This window comes from Microtus oregoni, unplaced genomic scaffold (genome assembly GCF_018167655.1).
Source record: "Microtus oregoni isolate MIOR12 unplaced genomic scaffold, Mior012 000011F_ref0000422, whole genome shotgun sequence".
In the NCBI taxonomy this organism is placed as follows: Eukaryota; Metazoa; Chordata; class Mammalia; order Rodentia; family Cricetidae; genus Microtus; species Microtus oregoni.
The window spans coordinates 14,420,842-14,437,607 of record NW_024543070.1 but is presented as its reverse complement, the minus strand read 5'-3'; the positions used below and the strand labels follow the sequence as shown (position 1 = coordinate 14,437,607).

Here is a 16,766-nt window from a genome sequence, read left to right as displayed (position 1 = left end):
GGATGTGGGTTGTCAATAGTAGGATATGGTTGGTGACATGACTGTCCTTTGATTCTATTGCTCTTACAACCGGTTGAGTAATCCATTCCCACATGCTGATAAATGCTCTCAAGGCAACATGTACAATACATTTGTCTTTCTAGTGAGTCATCTTCCCAAACAGCTGTCTACTGAGCTCGAAGAAAGCACAACTGTTTGAACATGGACTTGTTTTAATTGAGTTTTGCAAGTAGGGGCTTGATTCTGTGTTCGGCTTACCTGGGGCTCCCAAAGCACCTATAGTTATTTGTGTTCTTTACCTTGTAACTGGAAACCACCTCCTCCTCTAATGCTCTACTTCAGGGCCTATTACTTTGCTTTGCAAGAGATGTCCCACTGAGAAAAATCAGATTTGTTTCTTTGATCTTGTATGTATATCATCCATATCTAAAGGGCCTAGTGTCTGGACCTGGATGTGGTTTAAAGCCTTGTTCTCAGGAGGCTGTGTTAGTTGTTGGGTTAATAGCATTGTCTGTGGCATCTGTGAAATTCCTGCAGAAAGGAATATCCAAGGTCTGGTGAGCAAAACTCAGTAAGTATCGGATGGGGTGGACTGAATCCTGCCATAACTAGATAAACCTGACGGATACCCAAGCTTTGGATTTACTTTTCTGTTTAGCAGTAATTTTTATCATGATAGGGAAGTGATTGACATCCTGTATTGTATGTTTAAAAAAAAAAAACTTTGCTCAGACTAGGTCATTTCAATTTCAAGACTGTCACTTGGGTAGGATTGACTTTTGCAAAGCAGAGAGCTTAGCTTTGACTCCCTGATGGACTGTCTATGATTCCTAGTCTATGGAAATACAAGATTGCTTTGGTGTTGGTAGTTAGCCTTTGTATCCTTTGATTCTTTCCACTGTGAGAACACCTTCCATGTGTTAAAGTGCGGTAGCATGTTAGGAAACAAATGAATAAGACATTTATTATATACCTTATATGAACCAAGTGTTTAGGCTCAGTCCTTACCCTTAGGACCCACAGTCTAGTGAGGCTGACTGACCTCCATGAAAACAGCAGAGACGATAAGAGGAGACTTAAAGGGCACAGGCAGTATTGTCTATGGGAAGACAGGATCCTAAACGCCAGACAGGGCTTATAGCAAGTGACTTTGAGCTAGTTAGTAAGCACCTATGAGTCTCACTTTGCTTATGTGTAAAGAGGAGATACTGTTCAGAATAGTTAGCACAGAATTACAGGTAGCGCAGAGGGAAATAATGGCTCTAGCATAACACTTGATGTATGGTTAGTGTTCAATAAGTATAACCTATTTTTAGGTACCACAAAAAGGGCGAGCCTTGGCAGCGCACAGCATTGTGACTCTGTGTAGATGTGGCAAACCAATGCTATCACTTGTGTCTCATTCTGTGATGTCGGGAATGTTGCCTAACTTCTCCATGTTTCAGAATCCCAATCTGTACAACCAATGTCATGACCATCACACAGAGTTGGCACAACACCCAAATGGTGTGAAAGGCAAAGCCCTTGGTGTGACTGCCACATGCCAGCTCAATACTGTCAACTTATTAATGTAACTACCGCAGAGGCTAACACAACAAAGGCAACAATCGGTCAAACCAAAAGCACTTTACAGGCATGTGTCATTGGTTGCCATGGGTAGGGGTCAAAGCTGTTAGTTGTTGTGACTTTGTCAACAATTCAGCACCTGGTTTCTAGGTAGCAGATCTGTGGCACCTTATTTGTATAGTTTGTACAGAACATTAAACTATGGAAAATTTGAAAGTTCTGTCTCTTTGTTTCCATTGGCCAGCGCAGAGTGTGACACACCCTGGCTCTTGATTCCTTCCCTCTTAAATGACCAAACTCTCCTGGATGTTTTCCTCTTAAGTTAAAGGAAAGGACTCCAAACATACTGGTGGGAGAATCTGCTCCACGGTTAGTCCAGTGCCCCAAGTCGTGTTCTGCTATAATAGTCTAATTTTGCACAGATCCTTCTGTGCATCAGAATGAGCTGAAGAGCACAAATGACCAAGGCATGAGATGACATGAAAGTCTAATCGGCTACATTGTTGAGACCTCACGGCTGGTCAGACTGGCAGTTTTATTTGCTCTGTTTCTGACTATCCAATGATATTTTAGAAACAATATTCTCATTTTCTAAATAAAGGAGCATGTTTTATCTACTCTCATATTAAACGTTCAGCAGAATTGACCCCACTCTAGTTGCTCACTAGAATGTACCCCTTGCCTAAGCCAGCCAGAGACTTGCTTTCAATAGTACAAGTGCCTGTACTAGAGAGGGCCAACCACTGTCACACTTGGGACTTGGGGCCTTTGTGCTTTACTTTAGAAGTCTGCAGACCTGCAGACCACTCCGTGGCACTTCCTGAGATGAGGCAGATGTGGTAGGAGGCAGAGGAGAGAGAAGGGAGAAGTTCAGTGACATCATTTAAACCTGCAAACAGTCTACAACTGGGGCTTTTCACATACGTGAACCGAGGAATTCACTTGGTTTTGTATTTATTTTTCTTTCAGAATCTAAATACACTCAAAGAGAGTGCTGAAAACATCCCGAAAGTGGAGTAAGATGCACTTTATTGATCCACCAGTTGGTTGAATATTCTTGGCAAACCAAAGCTTGCAGAATATGGTTGAAAAACTGTCCCAAACCCCTTTGGCAGCTGGACTGGAAAATAAAAAAGAAGTGCAGAAGTAGCAAATACTCTGTTACCAATTATAGATCTGGACCTGAGGCCAGCCAGAGGCTTGACTTTGTGTCCTCTTTACTGTCCCCATAAATCCAGGCACAGACATGGCCGCCCTCCTGGGGATGATGCATAGATCAAGGCAATCCAGACTTGCTTGGGTGGCTCAAGACAGTGTCCCTGGAAAGTGGTCTATACATGGAACTTTTTACCCAGAGAACAGATTGTTTTGGGGAAATGTATTCTGAGTTCCTTTGAAAATGAACCATTATCCTTATTTTTTTTTTTATTGTTTACTCGAGATCACACTTAATTCCTTCCCAGATTTTCAGAGAAAGGGGAGGGCAGAGAAACTGGCTCTAGGCTTGCATTCAGCACCCTGTATTGTCTGTCCTCAGCTATCTTTTGCTGTAGGGGAATGGAGGGCAGTCACACATGACGACAGCAGCAGCCCTGGGGAATGGTTACTTGGAACTTGTGTGTATGCACTCCACACATACCGCATGCACATGACCTTGAAGTATGACGTGCACGCCACATGTGTCGCATGCGTCATCACGCAAGATCTCCACTGCAAGGACAGGTGTGATTCTTATTTTGTCTAAGGTGGGGGAAACTAAGCTCATGGTAGCAGCATCTAGGACTTGACCCCAAAGCTTTTATTTTGTAATCTAGTTCCCTGGCATGTACCTTTACCAGGCAAGAGAAAAGACCCACTGTTTGCATAATAATGGCAAAAGCATTTTCTATCCTTAGAATATGCATATTTTAGGTAAATACCAAGACATCATATGATGTCAACTCTAGAAAACTGCAGAATAGTACTTTGTTTGTTTGTTTATTTATTTATTTTGGTTTTTAGAGACAGAGTTTCTCTCTGTAACAGCCTTAGAAGTCCTGGAACTAGCTCTTGTAAACCAGGCTGGCCTCCAACTCACAGAGATCCGCCTGCCTCTGCCTCCCAAGTGCTGAGATTAAAGGCGTGCGCCACCACCACCCGGCCTAGAAAATAGAATTTTCTTAATGGGGTATAGAGATAGGGGATTGTGAGTTCTGAATGTGTTTGGATTATCTAAAACCTTTCTCTGAAATTTCACTGGAGATGGATGTGCTGTCTTTTATTTCCTCCTTGAATCTTATACAACTGACTGTAGATAACAAACAACAAACATAGAGAAACGCTAGTGAGTCCACTAAGATAATTAAATAAAAGACCTCTGATTATCAGAAAAGAGAGCAATTCAAACAAGATTAAGTAGTTAATGGGTTCATGGTTCCTGTCTTTAAACATGGGTGTGGCTTCACTGAGTCAGCTTAGGATAAACAAGAATGGCATGTGTATTTTAAATGCCATTCTTGGAATAGAGAAGGTTTTCTTTATAAAATTAGTTTCATAATTATTAAAAACCCTAAAAAAGGATGCAAACTTCATCATTGTATCTGACGTACAGCCAACTACACCAACTATCACCTTTGCTTGGAAGTTGTAGCTGATAGCAATAAATTTTTATAGATCTGAAGTGACATAATTTAATGTCACTTATGGCCAACTGGTGCAAAAACCTAAATAAAGGTGGTGGGACGAAGATGTGAAAATAAACAGTGGGGTGGGCAGAGAGACAGCACATGGCTCAATCATGTTATCTGCAAGAGAAGTTACAAAAGCACTAGAGAATAGGTGGGTAAACTTGCTCTCAATGCAGACTCCTTCCTTAACGGTTCAGTAATTACTCCAAAGTGGGGTTCTGCCAACAATGTGTGCTCAGAATGACAGGGTTATCACACTGATCCTCTCTCTTTTCCAGACTCCATTTGTTTTCATATGAAATTGGAACTCTGGGAAAGGTTTAAACTGTGACTACCATGCTGTGCAGTACGGTTTGAGACCTGAACGCACCACTGGGGAATAGCTGAAGCTTGTTGTGTTTGCTTTTGTACATCAGGAACTCATTTCTGTGTATGCATGATGACTTGGTCTCAGATGCTGTGCTGACCAGCTATCCTTTGCAGGGAAATGTGATGAGCACATCAAGGCAAGCATTTGCAGAGATAATTCCATGGTTAATGTTTTACTCTTGGTCCTGAGTTCTTAAGTATCTTGATCTGTTGTGTTTTTCTGCTGTTGTTTGGTCGTTTGGTGTGTGCCTCCTGACCAGTGATCCTCAAATCAGGGTGGACAGACATTGAAATTGGACAGTTTTATTGATAGGTCCAGCTTCATTCTAATTACTAGGATGGTTGGGATTGAGTACTTGATTTAAAAAGGTCAACACATAATTTCATAATTTGGATAAGGGTGTGCATACTGGGGAGTAACAAACTAAGATCTATGGGCTGAGGCCAATATTTATATTGTCTAAGTTAAGGATATTTTTACCTTTTACATTTTGGTTTTGATTTCAAATTTTAAATGATAACTTTCATGGATATGTAAATCCCTGTGCATATCCATGACTTTATGACTTGACTACCCCTTCAAAAAGTTTTCTAAACATCTTACTTAAATCACCATTTTAACCTTAATGTCCTGAACAACATCTGAAATAGGCATAAGGTTGAGATGGGTGTTTTATTTAATTGAATGGCCCACAGTGCTCTTTATTTAGTATGGGATACTGAACACTAGATCACCTAATTTACTCTGGAATGAATGTGACTGGCTTGGCCAGCTGAGTTAAACAGAAGCCATGCAGGGGCTGCTTAGGGTCAGAGAGTCAGTTTGCTTGATTCTATGTTGCTTAGTTATTTTGCCTTTATCCTTTAGTTATGGGTCTTAGGCAGCTTTCTTGCCATTAGGAGCGCATAGAGTCAGTGTGCCTTGTTATTATCTGTTGGTGTTGAATTTTGCTACTGGAACAAATCCTTGGGTATTTGTTTCAAATGCGTAATGTTAGTCTATACCTTGGAAATTCTGAATCGGATTTGCATATGAACAAGCTTCTAACTGATCTGTGTACACACTCAGTTTGAAGGTGCTCTTGCCAGAATCCTGCCACAATTCCTTTTTACCAGAATCCTGGTATTCTGGAGTCACCTCTGCTTTCACAGCACCGTCCTCCTGACTCCAGAAAGGGATCTCATTGTAAAGGTGGCCTTAACTGACTTGCAGAGTCTTGCCATGGGGGAGATAAAATATACAACTCACATTGGGTGCTGTTAATTTGGAATGATGACATACAAAAAGTGCTTATTTTTTAGGTTTTTAGGCAATAATATCTAGATGAACATCAGTGTCCAGGAATGAGATGTTTCGAAGGATTTATAGGAAGCAAACAAACAAAAACAGGATTGGAACTGAGAAGGTCACAGGAAATAATGTCATTGGGCCCACGCACCCAAGCCCTCTTGTCAAATGAACAAAGTCTCCATAATATAAGTACTTATTATTTGTTTATTAGATGACATATATTAAGTATGAGTTGTACGGACCATTTCATGTTCTGTCATTAGATGTACAAAAGCATATAGGGAAACTGTACTTCCTATCTACAGATGAGAAAAGTGAAGGTCAGGATAAAAATCAAAACAAAACGATAGCAATAACAAGAACCATACACTGCCGCTTTCAGCTCTCTCTCATCCATTACACTTGACTCTCAGCATGGTCAGAAGGAAAAGCCTCTTCTGGACACTCATTTGTGTTATTTTTTTTTAAGAAAAAAAAACAAAAGAAACAAAAATCTTCAGTTCTCGGTGATGAAGCCATAGAATCCCTTTTATCACACAATACATATAAGGTCATTAGTATTTTCTTTTAAACACAAAAATAAAAGAAAGAGCTTCTTTGGTTGGCTTTTGAGACAGGGTCTCTCTATGTAGCCCAGACTCTCATGGAACATGCTATGTAGACCAGGCTAGCCTCAAATTGACAGAGATCTGATGGGGGAGTGTCATATATCAATCTGTTGATTTCATTGGTTAAGCAATAAAGAAACTGCTTGGCTGGCCCTCATAGGTTAAAACATAGGTAGACGGAGTAAACAGAACAGAATTCTGGGAGAAAGAAGCTGAGTCGAGGAGTCGCCATGATTCTCCCACTCCAGACAGACGTAGGCTGGAATCTCCCTGGTAAGCGCACCTCATGGTGCTACATAGATTAATAGAAATGGGTTAAGAGGCTGAAACTAAGGGGCCAAGCAGTGTTTAAAAGAATACAGTTTCCGTGTAATTATTTTGGGTAAAGCTAGCCGTGGGGCGGCCGGGTGCCGGGGACGCAGCCCGCCGCTCCTTATTTCAACAGAGACCTGACTGTCTTTGCCTCCCAAGTGCTGGGATTAAAAAAAGTATACCATCATATCCAGCAAGAAAGACATGTTTTTAAAATACAGAGGTTATGGCTCTCTAATTAAATTACAGAGTCATAGTAATAAAACAGCAGGGAATTGGCATACAAACAGATATGGGCATCAAAAGAAAAGTATAGGGGATCCAGAAATAAACCTACTTGGTTATAAACACTCAATTTCTTGACAAGCTGTCAAAAATATACATTGGTGAAAGGACAGTCTCTTCAACAAATGACACTCGGGAAACTGGATTTCCATGTAGAGAATGAAACTAGATCCATATCTCTCACTCTGTACAAAAATATCAACTCAAAAATTATTCAAAGACCTGAATGCAAAGTGTGAAAATTTTCAATGAATAGAGAAAAGCATAGGCAGAACATTTCAAGATCCAGATGAAGGCGAGCACTTTCTGAGCAGGAGTCCAGTGGCACAGGAAGTAATCCTAAGGGTTGGAAAACGTGAGTATATGACTTTAAAAGTCAGCCTATACAATGGGGAAAACTTTGCCAATTACACATTAGAAAGGGCATTAATATCTGGGATATTCGAAGAGCCACAAAAATTAAACCTCCAACTCCCAAATCATCAACTAATAAATGTGCACTAATGACTTGAATAGACAGTATTCAAAAGGAGAAATATGAATGTGTAGTAAAAGGAGCAGCGGCCACTTCCTGCAGCCCAGCTCCCAGCTGCCTGGCTAGCTAGCTTATACCCCGAAATAACAACACACAAATTGTATTCATTTAAACACTGCCTGGCCCATTCGTTCTAACCTCTTATTGGCTAACTCTCACATATTGATCTAACCCATTTCTAATCATCTGTATTGCCACTTGACTGTGGCTTAGCGGCATGAGTCTAACCAGCATCGGTCTCAGAGAGGAGAGCCAAGACGTCTTCCTGACTCTGTTTTCTTTCTCCCAGCATTCTGTTCAGTCTACTCTGCTTATCTAAGCTGCTGTCCTATCAAAAGGCCAAGGCAGTTTCTTTATTAACCAATGAAAGTAACACATAGACAGAAGACCATCCTACATCATGAATGGACAAAAAATACTTGAAAAAGTGTTCAACATTCTGAGCCATCAGTGACATAGGTGCAAAATCAGCTTTGAGATTACATCTCACCCTACCCAGAACAAGTATCATCAAGAAGCCGTTGACAGCAAATGCTGGTGAGGATGTGGGGAAGAGGGAAGTTTTATCCACAGGTGAGGCAATGCAAGCACATCCACTATGGATGTGAGTATGACATGTCTTCAAGAAAACCTGTAAAAAGAGCTACCACTTAGACATACACAATGCTTTAAGATGGACACAATGCTACAGTAGAATATTTTATTAAAAGCAAGTGTCAGCTTTTTAGTGTGCTTACGCTGCTGCTGACTGTTACTTTGTTTTGTGGGCGAACACAAACAAGAGATGTCACACAGTCAAGCTTGTTTCTGGGAAATTCTCTGGAGCTTTCAGAAGCTCTTTCAAGCCATGAGGGTGGCATTTGATGATTGACTGCTGAAGATGACACAGGGTGGAAATCTAGGGATGAAAAGAAGGGTGTTTTCCTCTGGAGAATCTCACAGAAGCAACTTATCTTGTAAACTACTAGAGAGTAGATTTAAAAAAAATGTCTGTCACATCCAAGTGATGACTCATTGACGCCCAACACCAAGTGCTTTGACTCCACAGAGTAGACCCAGGAGGAGACTCACTCAGAAGTCTGCTAGCTAGAGACAGAATCTGTCTTTCATTTTCTTATTAGAACAAAATTCTCATAGACAAATGGTACCAAAATGTCATCTGGCATCTTTCTGGCTGGCTCTGGGAAGAGTTGGTGGTTTTCACCTAGTTCCCAGAGCACATGGCTTCCCACCCCAGAACAATTGTGTGCTAGGCTACATTTTGCCAAACACATCAAATAAGCCCTGTTTAGAATACATTAACCTTAAGAGCCAAATAAATCCATCAATAGCATGTATTTGCCACCCACCATGCTCAGTTCCTGAGGAGGGTGGAAAGTCACAATTAAAAGGGAGCACATGGATTGAAGGTATAGAACATTCATCAGGGAAAATGTCAACTACCAAGTTCTAAAGCAAAAAAGAAAAAAAAGAATTTGGAAAATTATTTCCTGAGTTATTTCCAGAGAACATGAGCTCTGTGGGACATGACTAAGGGCTCCAGGGTCAGACAAGTTAAAGCATGGCTCCACTAAAGGGTTTCTGCACACAGGGCCTCTTGTGATTGGGCATCTGTCATATTTTTCTATTCCTGTGATGTGACACTCTAACCAAAACTAAATGCTGGGGTACAGATCATCACAGCGGGGAGGATATGGCTTCAGGAGCTGGAGAGATCTGCTCAGAGTGCGTCCTTCGCCTGAAAGCAGACAATGATGAGTTCTTATCCTTATTGTCTTTCTCCACTCACATAGTCTAGGTCCCAGGCTCAGAGAATGGTACCAGCCATGGTGGGTAGTATTTCTTGCCTCACTCTGATCCAGATCATTCCTGACAGGCATCCCCAGAGGCCTTCCGGTCTGCCAGTTTCCCAGGTGACTCCAGTCACATCCAGGTGATGACTGAGATTCATCATCATAACTTTTAAGTTCATCAACAAGGCTCCAGTATAGCTCTTTAGTCTGACTTCAATAGACTTGGGAAACGCTGACTTCAAGTTGTTACTCAAGTCCTTGTAACTGAAGACCATGAGGTAAAGCGACTCTGTCCTGGGTCATGGAGTTCTCAGCAGAGCCAAGATCAGGCAGTTAGCTCCTTTTCTTTGGAATTAGTGGCTTGCAGTTGAGGTTATTACTGGGTCTGCATTCCCTAAAGCAATGTATTTGAGGGAACCACTCTTTGCTTTCACAAATGTGTTGGTTGTGTGGTCCTATATTCACAGTTCAGGAAAATGAAAAACGATTCAGTATTTAGAAGACAAGGGTTTTGGAACTGCTATCTCTTCTGTGGTTATTATTGGTAAGCTGGCATAATATTTTTTTGGCAGGGGTGCGGGGAGGGAGCAGCTTTTTCTATAGCAGTCAGCTGAACACACAGTATTGACCTGCACTTCTTCTGGCCTCTGGCTAGAATTTTCATCTCATTCCAGGGGCAGTGGAATCCTCTGGAGGAGGATTTAAGAATGGTTAGGTCATGGAATTACTCAGACTGAAGCCTTTTCAAGGAAAGGGGATTTCTTTTCTCCATGGTATCTGCCTGAATACTTCACATGCATGAGATGCTAAATCAACAGTAAATGGCAGAATCATAAAATATGAGCAGAAGGAAGATTAGTAACAATCAGTACACTGTACACAAGTAATTGACTACAAGGCACTTGAGGAGCCACTGCCTATGGTTTTGTTTTGTTTTGTTTTTGTACAATATGAAAGCTATAGTTTTAAATAAGAACTCTTTTCTTCCACATTGTATATGATTTTAGAAATGGAAACATAAGAAGGTTGAAAAATAATTTGAATGCTTAATCTGCTGAGCCCAAGAGAGTGATTTGTAGTACTTAATAATGCAGTTAGAACTAATTCCATTTTCCTAATGTGGATTGCTTTTCCAGTCCCCTGGCACATACCATATTGAAGCTTTTAGATAAATATTGGCTTCCTTGGGACTGACTTGGGTTGTTACCTCATTTGAAAGATGAGAAAACTAATTAATGTGTCAGGAAATTTGTAGGGTCATTAACTTGACTCTGACCTTCAAAATAAACATGTCAGCCTTAATTTTTAGTGGCGGTGGCTCACCTGTGTCCCAAATTCATGGAATCCTTCTCGGAAGGCACACAGGTTATTAATCACAGTGAATGGTGACAGGGATGTGGAGCTCGACCTTGAGTGATCCCCCAGAGCTGGGTCCCCTAGTGCAGTGGATGAAGATGCAAATAAAGAGAAAGGGTACTAAGAGAGGTCTTTATTTACTCTTTTGTTTCCCTTCCCTGCAGTTTCCGCAGGCGGTCATAACCATTACAGCTAGAATCCGTAATGGCTCTATAACCATCCTGTAGCTTCTAAAACACTCTTGGAAATGAAAACAAATGATGCAATAAGACACACTAAACTTTTGGGAAAACTGGCCCAAAAGGATGCCGAAGCAAGCACACCAACACATGCAGGGCTATCCCCTGCCCAGAGCACGTTCCTCTTGAAGATTAGCTATGACCTTACACCTCAACCACCCAACTGCCACCCACAGGCTGCAAGGTGCTTTGTTGTCAAACCACAACCTCCCATTGTCCCTTTAAGGCTCCTGAAGCATCCTCCTAACATCTGTAAAACGCACCCCATTAAGCATCACAGAAGGAATAAACACACCCCTGAAAGCAGCATTATTGAAAATAAGGGTGTTACACAGCTGCTCCCCTAGCTCTAATTAAAAGGGAAGAATCGGGGGCAGGAAATTGATTTTTCCCTTAATGTTCAATCACTTGACCTACCTGGAATATCTGTACAATTTGCGGACACCCTCATTAGAGCTGCGCTAAATAGCCAAACCCAGCAGTGCCAAGCAAGACACCAACGAACAATTTTGTGTGAAGAAGGGAGCTTAATTAAAAGTGACTTAATTTCCAACCTTCGGGACTCTAGATGCTCAAGGTAGCAGGACCAGAGACATGTGTATATTTGAGATTAAAGTGAAGCTTTGGTAAAAACAAAAAAGTGGGGATTATTGGAGAATTTGGCAAATGGGTAGTAAATGAGAATTTTTTTTTTAAAAAAAATGAACTGTTTTATCTGTGGTTCAGTCACCTTCCCTCCAGAAAGCATCGCCTAACCTAACAGAAACGTTTTCTTTCCTATCTTTTGGCTTGTGCCATGGTTTTCTATAAATTTGCAAGAATGTTTCATACATAATAGAGATAAATTAGATTCTTGCCCTACTTGGTTTGTCCAAACTGTAAATAAACTTGTTTTATTTTAAAAAAAAATTGACAGCTTTTGTTTTTGCATCAAAGATGCTTCCATACAACTGAATTAGGTTACCCATTAATGCCAGGCCTACTGAGCTGGTATGTCTGTGTCCTCATAGACACACAGGCAGACAAACTCTAAGGTGGCCTCAGGACTTTTCCTCCCATTTTGTTCAAGCCTGTGCCATCCCCTGCTGAATGTGGATAGGACCTGACACTTGCTTCTAATCAGTGGAAAATGGCAAAGTTACAGTATATGGCTGATTGCAATTCTGGTGGTTGTAACGCCTGTCTGGTAAGCGCATTCCCCCTTGCTGAGTTTGAAGAAGCACACTCTTATGCTTTCTCTGCCTGCACAGAGGGCAGAGAACCCTGGGAGGTCCCCTGTCGCTGTCCAGTTGGAAAGTGAAGCCATACTGATGGCCCGCAAAGAGCTGATTCTGCCAACAACCTCATTCGTTTGGAACCAGATCCTGCCCTAGTGGAATGGATGATGAGGCCCCTGTCCCCAAGCCTGGTCAACATTTGATGTCAGAGGACCCAGCCAAGCCTCAGCGATTCCCTAGTGCTATGACATGAAGTGACACTAGGAAACCAAGCCACATGGGTTGTGTGCAGACGAATGGCCACAGACTCTGTTGACAAAGGGGAATGCTGTAGACATAGGCTTCTCCTCTTTCACCTGTGGAAATGCATTTCACATTGCTGCAAATGAGGTCTGGACGTATGGAGCATCGGAAGTCTAACCTAGGCAACAACTCCATAAAGGTCCCTCACATCGGTTGTCTTCCTCCTTCTAGTTTTTCTGTCCCTGATCCACAGGGGCCATGGGGCAATCAGCTAATTTATAATTCTCTAAAGCCTTTTTTAATCATTAATGTGTGTGTGGGATTAGCAGACAACTTTGGGGAGTTGGTTATCTCGTTCCACCACAGGTTCTGGGGATTGAACTCAGGCTTTAGGATTGTACTGACAAGGGCTTTCACCTGTTATCACACGGGCTTCTAATTTATGGATCTGGACTGCTTCTGGATATTAAATGATTTGTTTCTGTGATAAAGAAAGAGCCATTATTGGCAAGGGTTGTTGGTGATTGGTATCTTTTTGGGAGAGCAGAACTGGTCCACAGAACATCTAACAGTGTGCTCTACAGACTCAAGGGGTCTGTCTCCTTCTCATTCTCTATGCTGTCCTTGCTAGCAACAGTCTAAATGAATTGCAATGTCTCTTGACGAAGGATGCTCTTGTATATATTACACAGAGTTCTAAAAACATGCTAGGAAAACACAAGAGTGGAAACATGATCCAGTAAACATTTTATTTTAAAAATACGTGAAGTGTCTTCTCTCTGATGCTTAGCATTAAGAGTATAGAGTGCCTTGTGTCCTTGGAACACACATGTATTATTTAAAAGTATCCCCAAGTCTTAGAGGCTAAGGCAGGCAGATCACCACAAAATCAAGGACGATCTAGTATATATGGTGAGTTTCAGGACACTCTGGATCTCATGGTGATCTGCCTTGCCTTAGCCTGTAGATTACAAATTGGGAACCTCTCTTTAAAAAAATAAGCCGCAAGACATAAAAGGGAAAAAAATTTCTTGATTCTGCAAAGCCTTAAAAAAATCAGCATCTCCCCCTCAATTAACTTTTAATTTTGTTTTCTTCTTTTATAAAATAACGAGGTGAGGTATTTGAGACCCTTCTGACCACCCACTCCTAGCAGGGACCAGATGAGGCCCGGCAGGTCTATACTTACATGCCTTACCTACCCAGCTCTCAAGCAGCCTCGCTCCCAGGGCAGCACGCACCAGGCACTGCGCATGCGCTGGCTCTGAGGTTCCCTGGGCTCTGTGGCCGTTGGGGAGGTTTCCATCCCTTTGGTTTTTGACCCTCTGTGCTTGCCCGCTCTGTCCCTGCCTCTGCCCCAGCCCAGCGCTGGCCCTGCTACTCTCACAAGAAGGTGGCAGCCTGCTGCCCCATGGGCAGCGGTGCCCAGATGAACCCCAGCGCCCCAGGCTGCCCCATGGCTTCGCTCTACGTAGGGGACCTGCACCCGGATGTGACCGAGGCGATGCTCTATGAGAAATTCAGCTCGGCCGGGCCCATCCTTTCCATCCGGGTGTACAGGGACGTAATCACCCGTCGCTCCCTAGGCTATGCTTCCGTGAACTTCGAGCAGCCTGCAGACGCAGAGCGCGCTTTGGACACCATGAATTTTGATGTCATCAAGGGCAAGCCGGTCCGCATCATGTGGTCTCAGCGTGATCCGTCACTACGCAGAAGTGGAGTAGGCAACGTGTTCATTAAAAATTTGAACAAAACCATTGATAACAAAGCGCTATATGATACATTTTCTGCTTTTGGGAACATCCTTTCCTGCAAGGTGGTTTGCGATGAGAATGGCTCCAAGGGGCACGGATTTGTACATTTTGAAACAGAGGAGGCAGCAGAAAGAGCCATTGAGAAAATGAACGGGATGCTTCTGAATGACCGTAAAGTGTTTGTTGGACGGTTTAAGTCTCGAAAAGAACGGGAAACGGAGCTTGGAGCAAGGGCCAAGGAGTTCACCAATGTTTACATCAAGAACTTTGGGGACCACATGGATGATGAGACCCTGAGTGACCTCTTTGGCAGGTTTGGACAGGTCTTAAGTGTGAAAGTCATGACCGATGAAGGTGGAAAATCCAAAGGATTCGGGTTTGTCAGCTTTGAAAAGCATGAAGATGCGCAGAAAGCGGTGGAGGAGATGAATGGAAAGGAACTCAATGGCAAACACATTTATGTTGGTCGAGCTCAGAAAAAAGTGGACCGGCACACAGAGCTTAAGCGCAAATTTGAGCAAGTGACCCAAGACAGGAACATCAGATACCAAGGTATTAACCTTTACGTGAAAAATCTTGACGATGGCATAGATGACGAGCGTCTACAGAAAGAATTTTCTCCGTTTGGAACGATCACCAGTACAAAGGTTATGATGGAGGGGGGTCGCAGTAAAGGGTTCGGTTTTGTGTGTTTCTCCTCCCCCGAAGAAGCTACCAAAGCAGTTTCGGGAATGAATGGTCGAATTGTGGCCACGAAGCCACTGTATGTAGCTTTAGCCCAGCGCAAAGAAGAGCGTCAAGCTCACCTCACTAACCAGTATATGCAGAGAATGGCAGGTGTGAGAGCTGTGATGAACCCCTACCAACCCGCGCCTTCAGGTTACTCCATGGCCACTCTCCCACAGACTCAGAACTGTGTGCCAGGCTGCCCTAGCCAGATGACTCAACCAAGGCCAAGTGCTCGCTGGACTGCTGCGGGTGCCAGGCCTCATCCATTTCCAAATGTGCCTGCTGTTATCCACCCAGCTGCTCCTAGATCATCACTTAGTACTGTAAGACCAGGTCCTTCCCATATTCCTCAAGCAGCGTCCGCACATCGCGTAACTAACACATCAGCACAGACAGTGGGTCAACATCCTGCAGCAGCAGCTGCAGCTGCAGTTTCTGCAGCAACTACTTCTGCTCGCTCGGTTCCAAAGTATAAATTCGCCGCGGGAGTCCGCAACCCCCAGCAACTTCTTACCGCACAGCTGGTGCAGCAGCCTGCTGTTAGGGCACAGGCTCAGGAACCTTGGACTGCTTCCATGTTGGTCACCGCTCCTCAAGAGCAAAAGCAAATGCTGGATGAAAGGCTATTTCCTTTCATTCAAGCCGTGCACCCGAGTCTTGCTGGTAAGATCACGGGCATGTTGCTGGAGATGGATAACTCAGAACCACTTCAGATGCTGAAGTCTCCAGAATCTCTGTGCTCTAACGATGATGAAGCTGTAGCCTTACTCCAAGCCCACCAAGCTAAAGAGGCTGTCCAGAAAGCTGTTAGCAGTGTTTCTGGTGTCTTGCCTATTTAAGCTGATCGGAAACCTTGAAAAAGAAATTCACATGTCACAGAAGAAAAATACCTAAACACTGAAAAAAATTATCTAAAAAAATGGTAAAATATAAAATAAATAAAAAAAGGAAAGGCAACTTTGAACTTTATGTACTGAGCAAATATCAGGTCTAGTGTTCGGCGTAGACTGATATAAAATCTGCACCACCATCCCCCAGAAATAGTAAAATCTACAAACCCATGTTTTGTGGACCCCAGGAAAAGCATTTTCAGCAAAGTAGAAACATTTGAAGCATTTAATTTTGTGATTCTTTATTGTTGAATAGCTCAATATGTCAGTTCTAACAGCAGAACTGATAACTGGGCAAGGAAACATAATTTGAATTATAAAATCCTTGCTTTAATAACTTACACAGTGAGAAAAATATCAAAAACTTACATGGTGAAAAAAATATCAAATTATTTAGGTAGGGATAATGTGCTCTATCATTTTCTTTGTATTTCTCTATAAAACTATATGTTAGAATAAAGACCGACCAGATGACTTAATCTTGTGTGGGGAGGCTGTTACTTTGCACACTGATGGTGTAAGACCCACAAGTTCCTGGACATTGTCTTTATACAGTAAGAAATCTTTAAGGAAATGGAAACCATTGCTTTCATGACCTTTCAGAGCCCCTGACTTGCCTCCTGATAGATGAAAAATCCAATCAGGGAAACTGAGACAACAGGCAACAGAAGGACACAGGAGGACATAGCTTAGTCCTTGCTGCCTCTTTAAGTTCCGCTGGTGGAAGAAAAGAGGCACAGAAGAGCCATTTCCCCTTTTACCCAGTGAGAAGGCTGGAGCAGATGCATAAATGGCAGGCATAGGAGGGTGGATATTTAAATGAGGTTAAGAAAATACAAGAAAAAAGAACAGTTGCAAGTAGCAGATCATGGATACAGACGCTGCTGCAGATAGAGTCCTAATAAGCCAGGAT

At 42.5% G+C, this 16,766-nt stretch overlaps 1 protein-coding gene across 1 annotated transcript; it reads left to right on the top strand.

Annotated features, from left to right (window-relative positions):
- The first annotated feature begins 13,909 nt into the window (after positions 1–13,909).
- On the top strand, positions 13,910–15,802 carry LOC121453628 (polyadenylate-binding protein 1-like). The gene has a single exon (XM_041660520.1). The coding sequence runs from the start codon at positions 13,910–13,912 to the stop codon at positions 15,800–15,802; it is 1,893 nt and encodes a 630-aa protein (XP_041516454.1).
- The last annotated feature ends 964 nt before the right edge of the window (positions 15,803–16,766 follow it).

What these genes read in the sequence shown, in the direction of transcription:
- LOC121453628 (XM_041660520.1), top strand. Translation starts at nt 13,910, where the DNA reads ATGAACCCCAGCGCCCCAGGCTGCCCCATGGCTTCGCTCTACGTAGGG.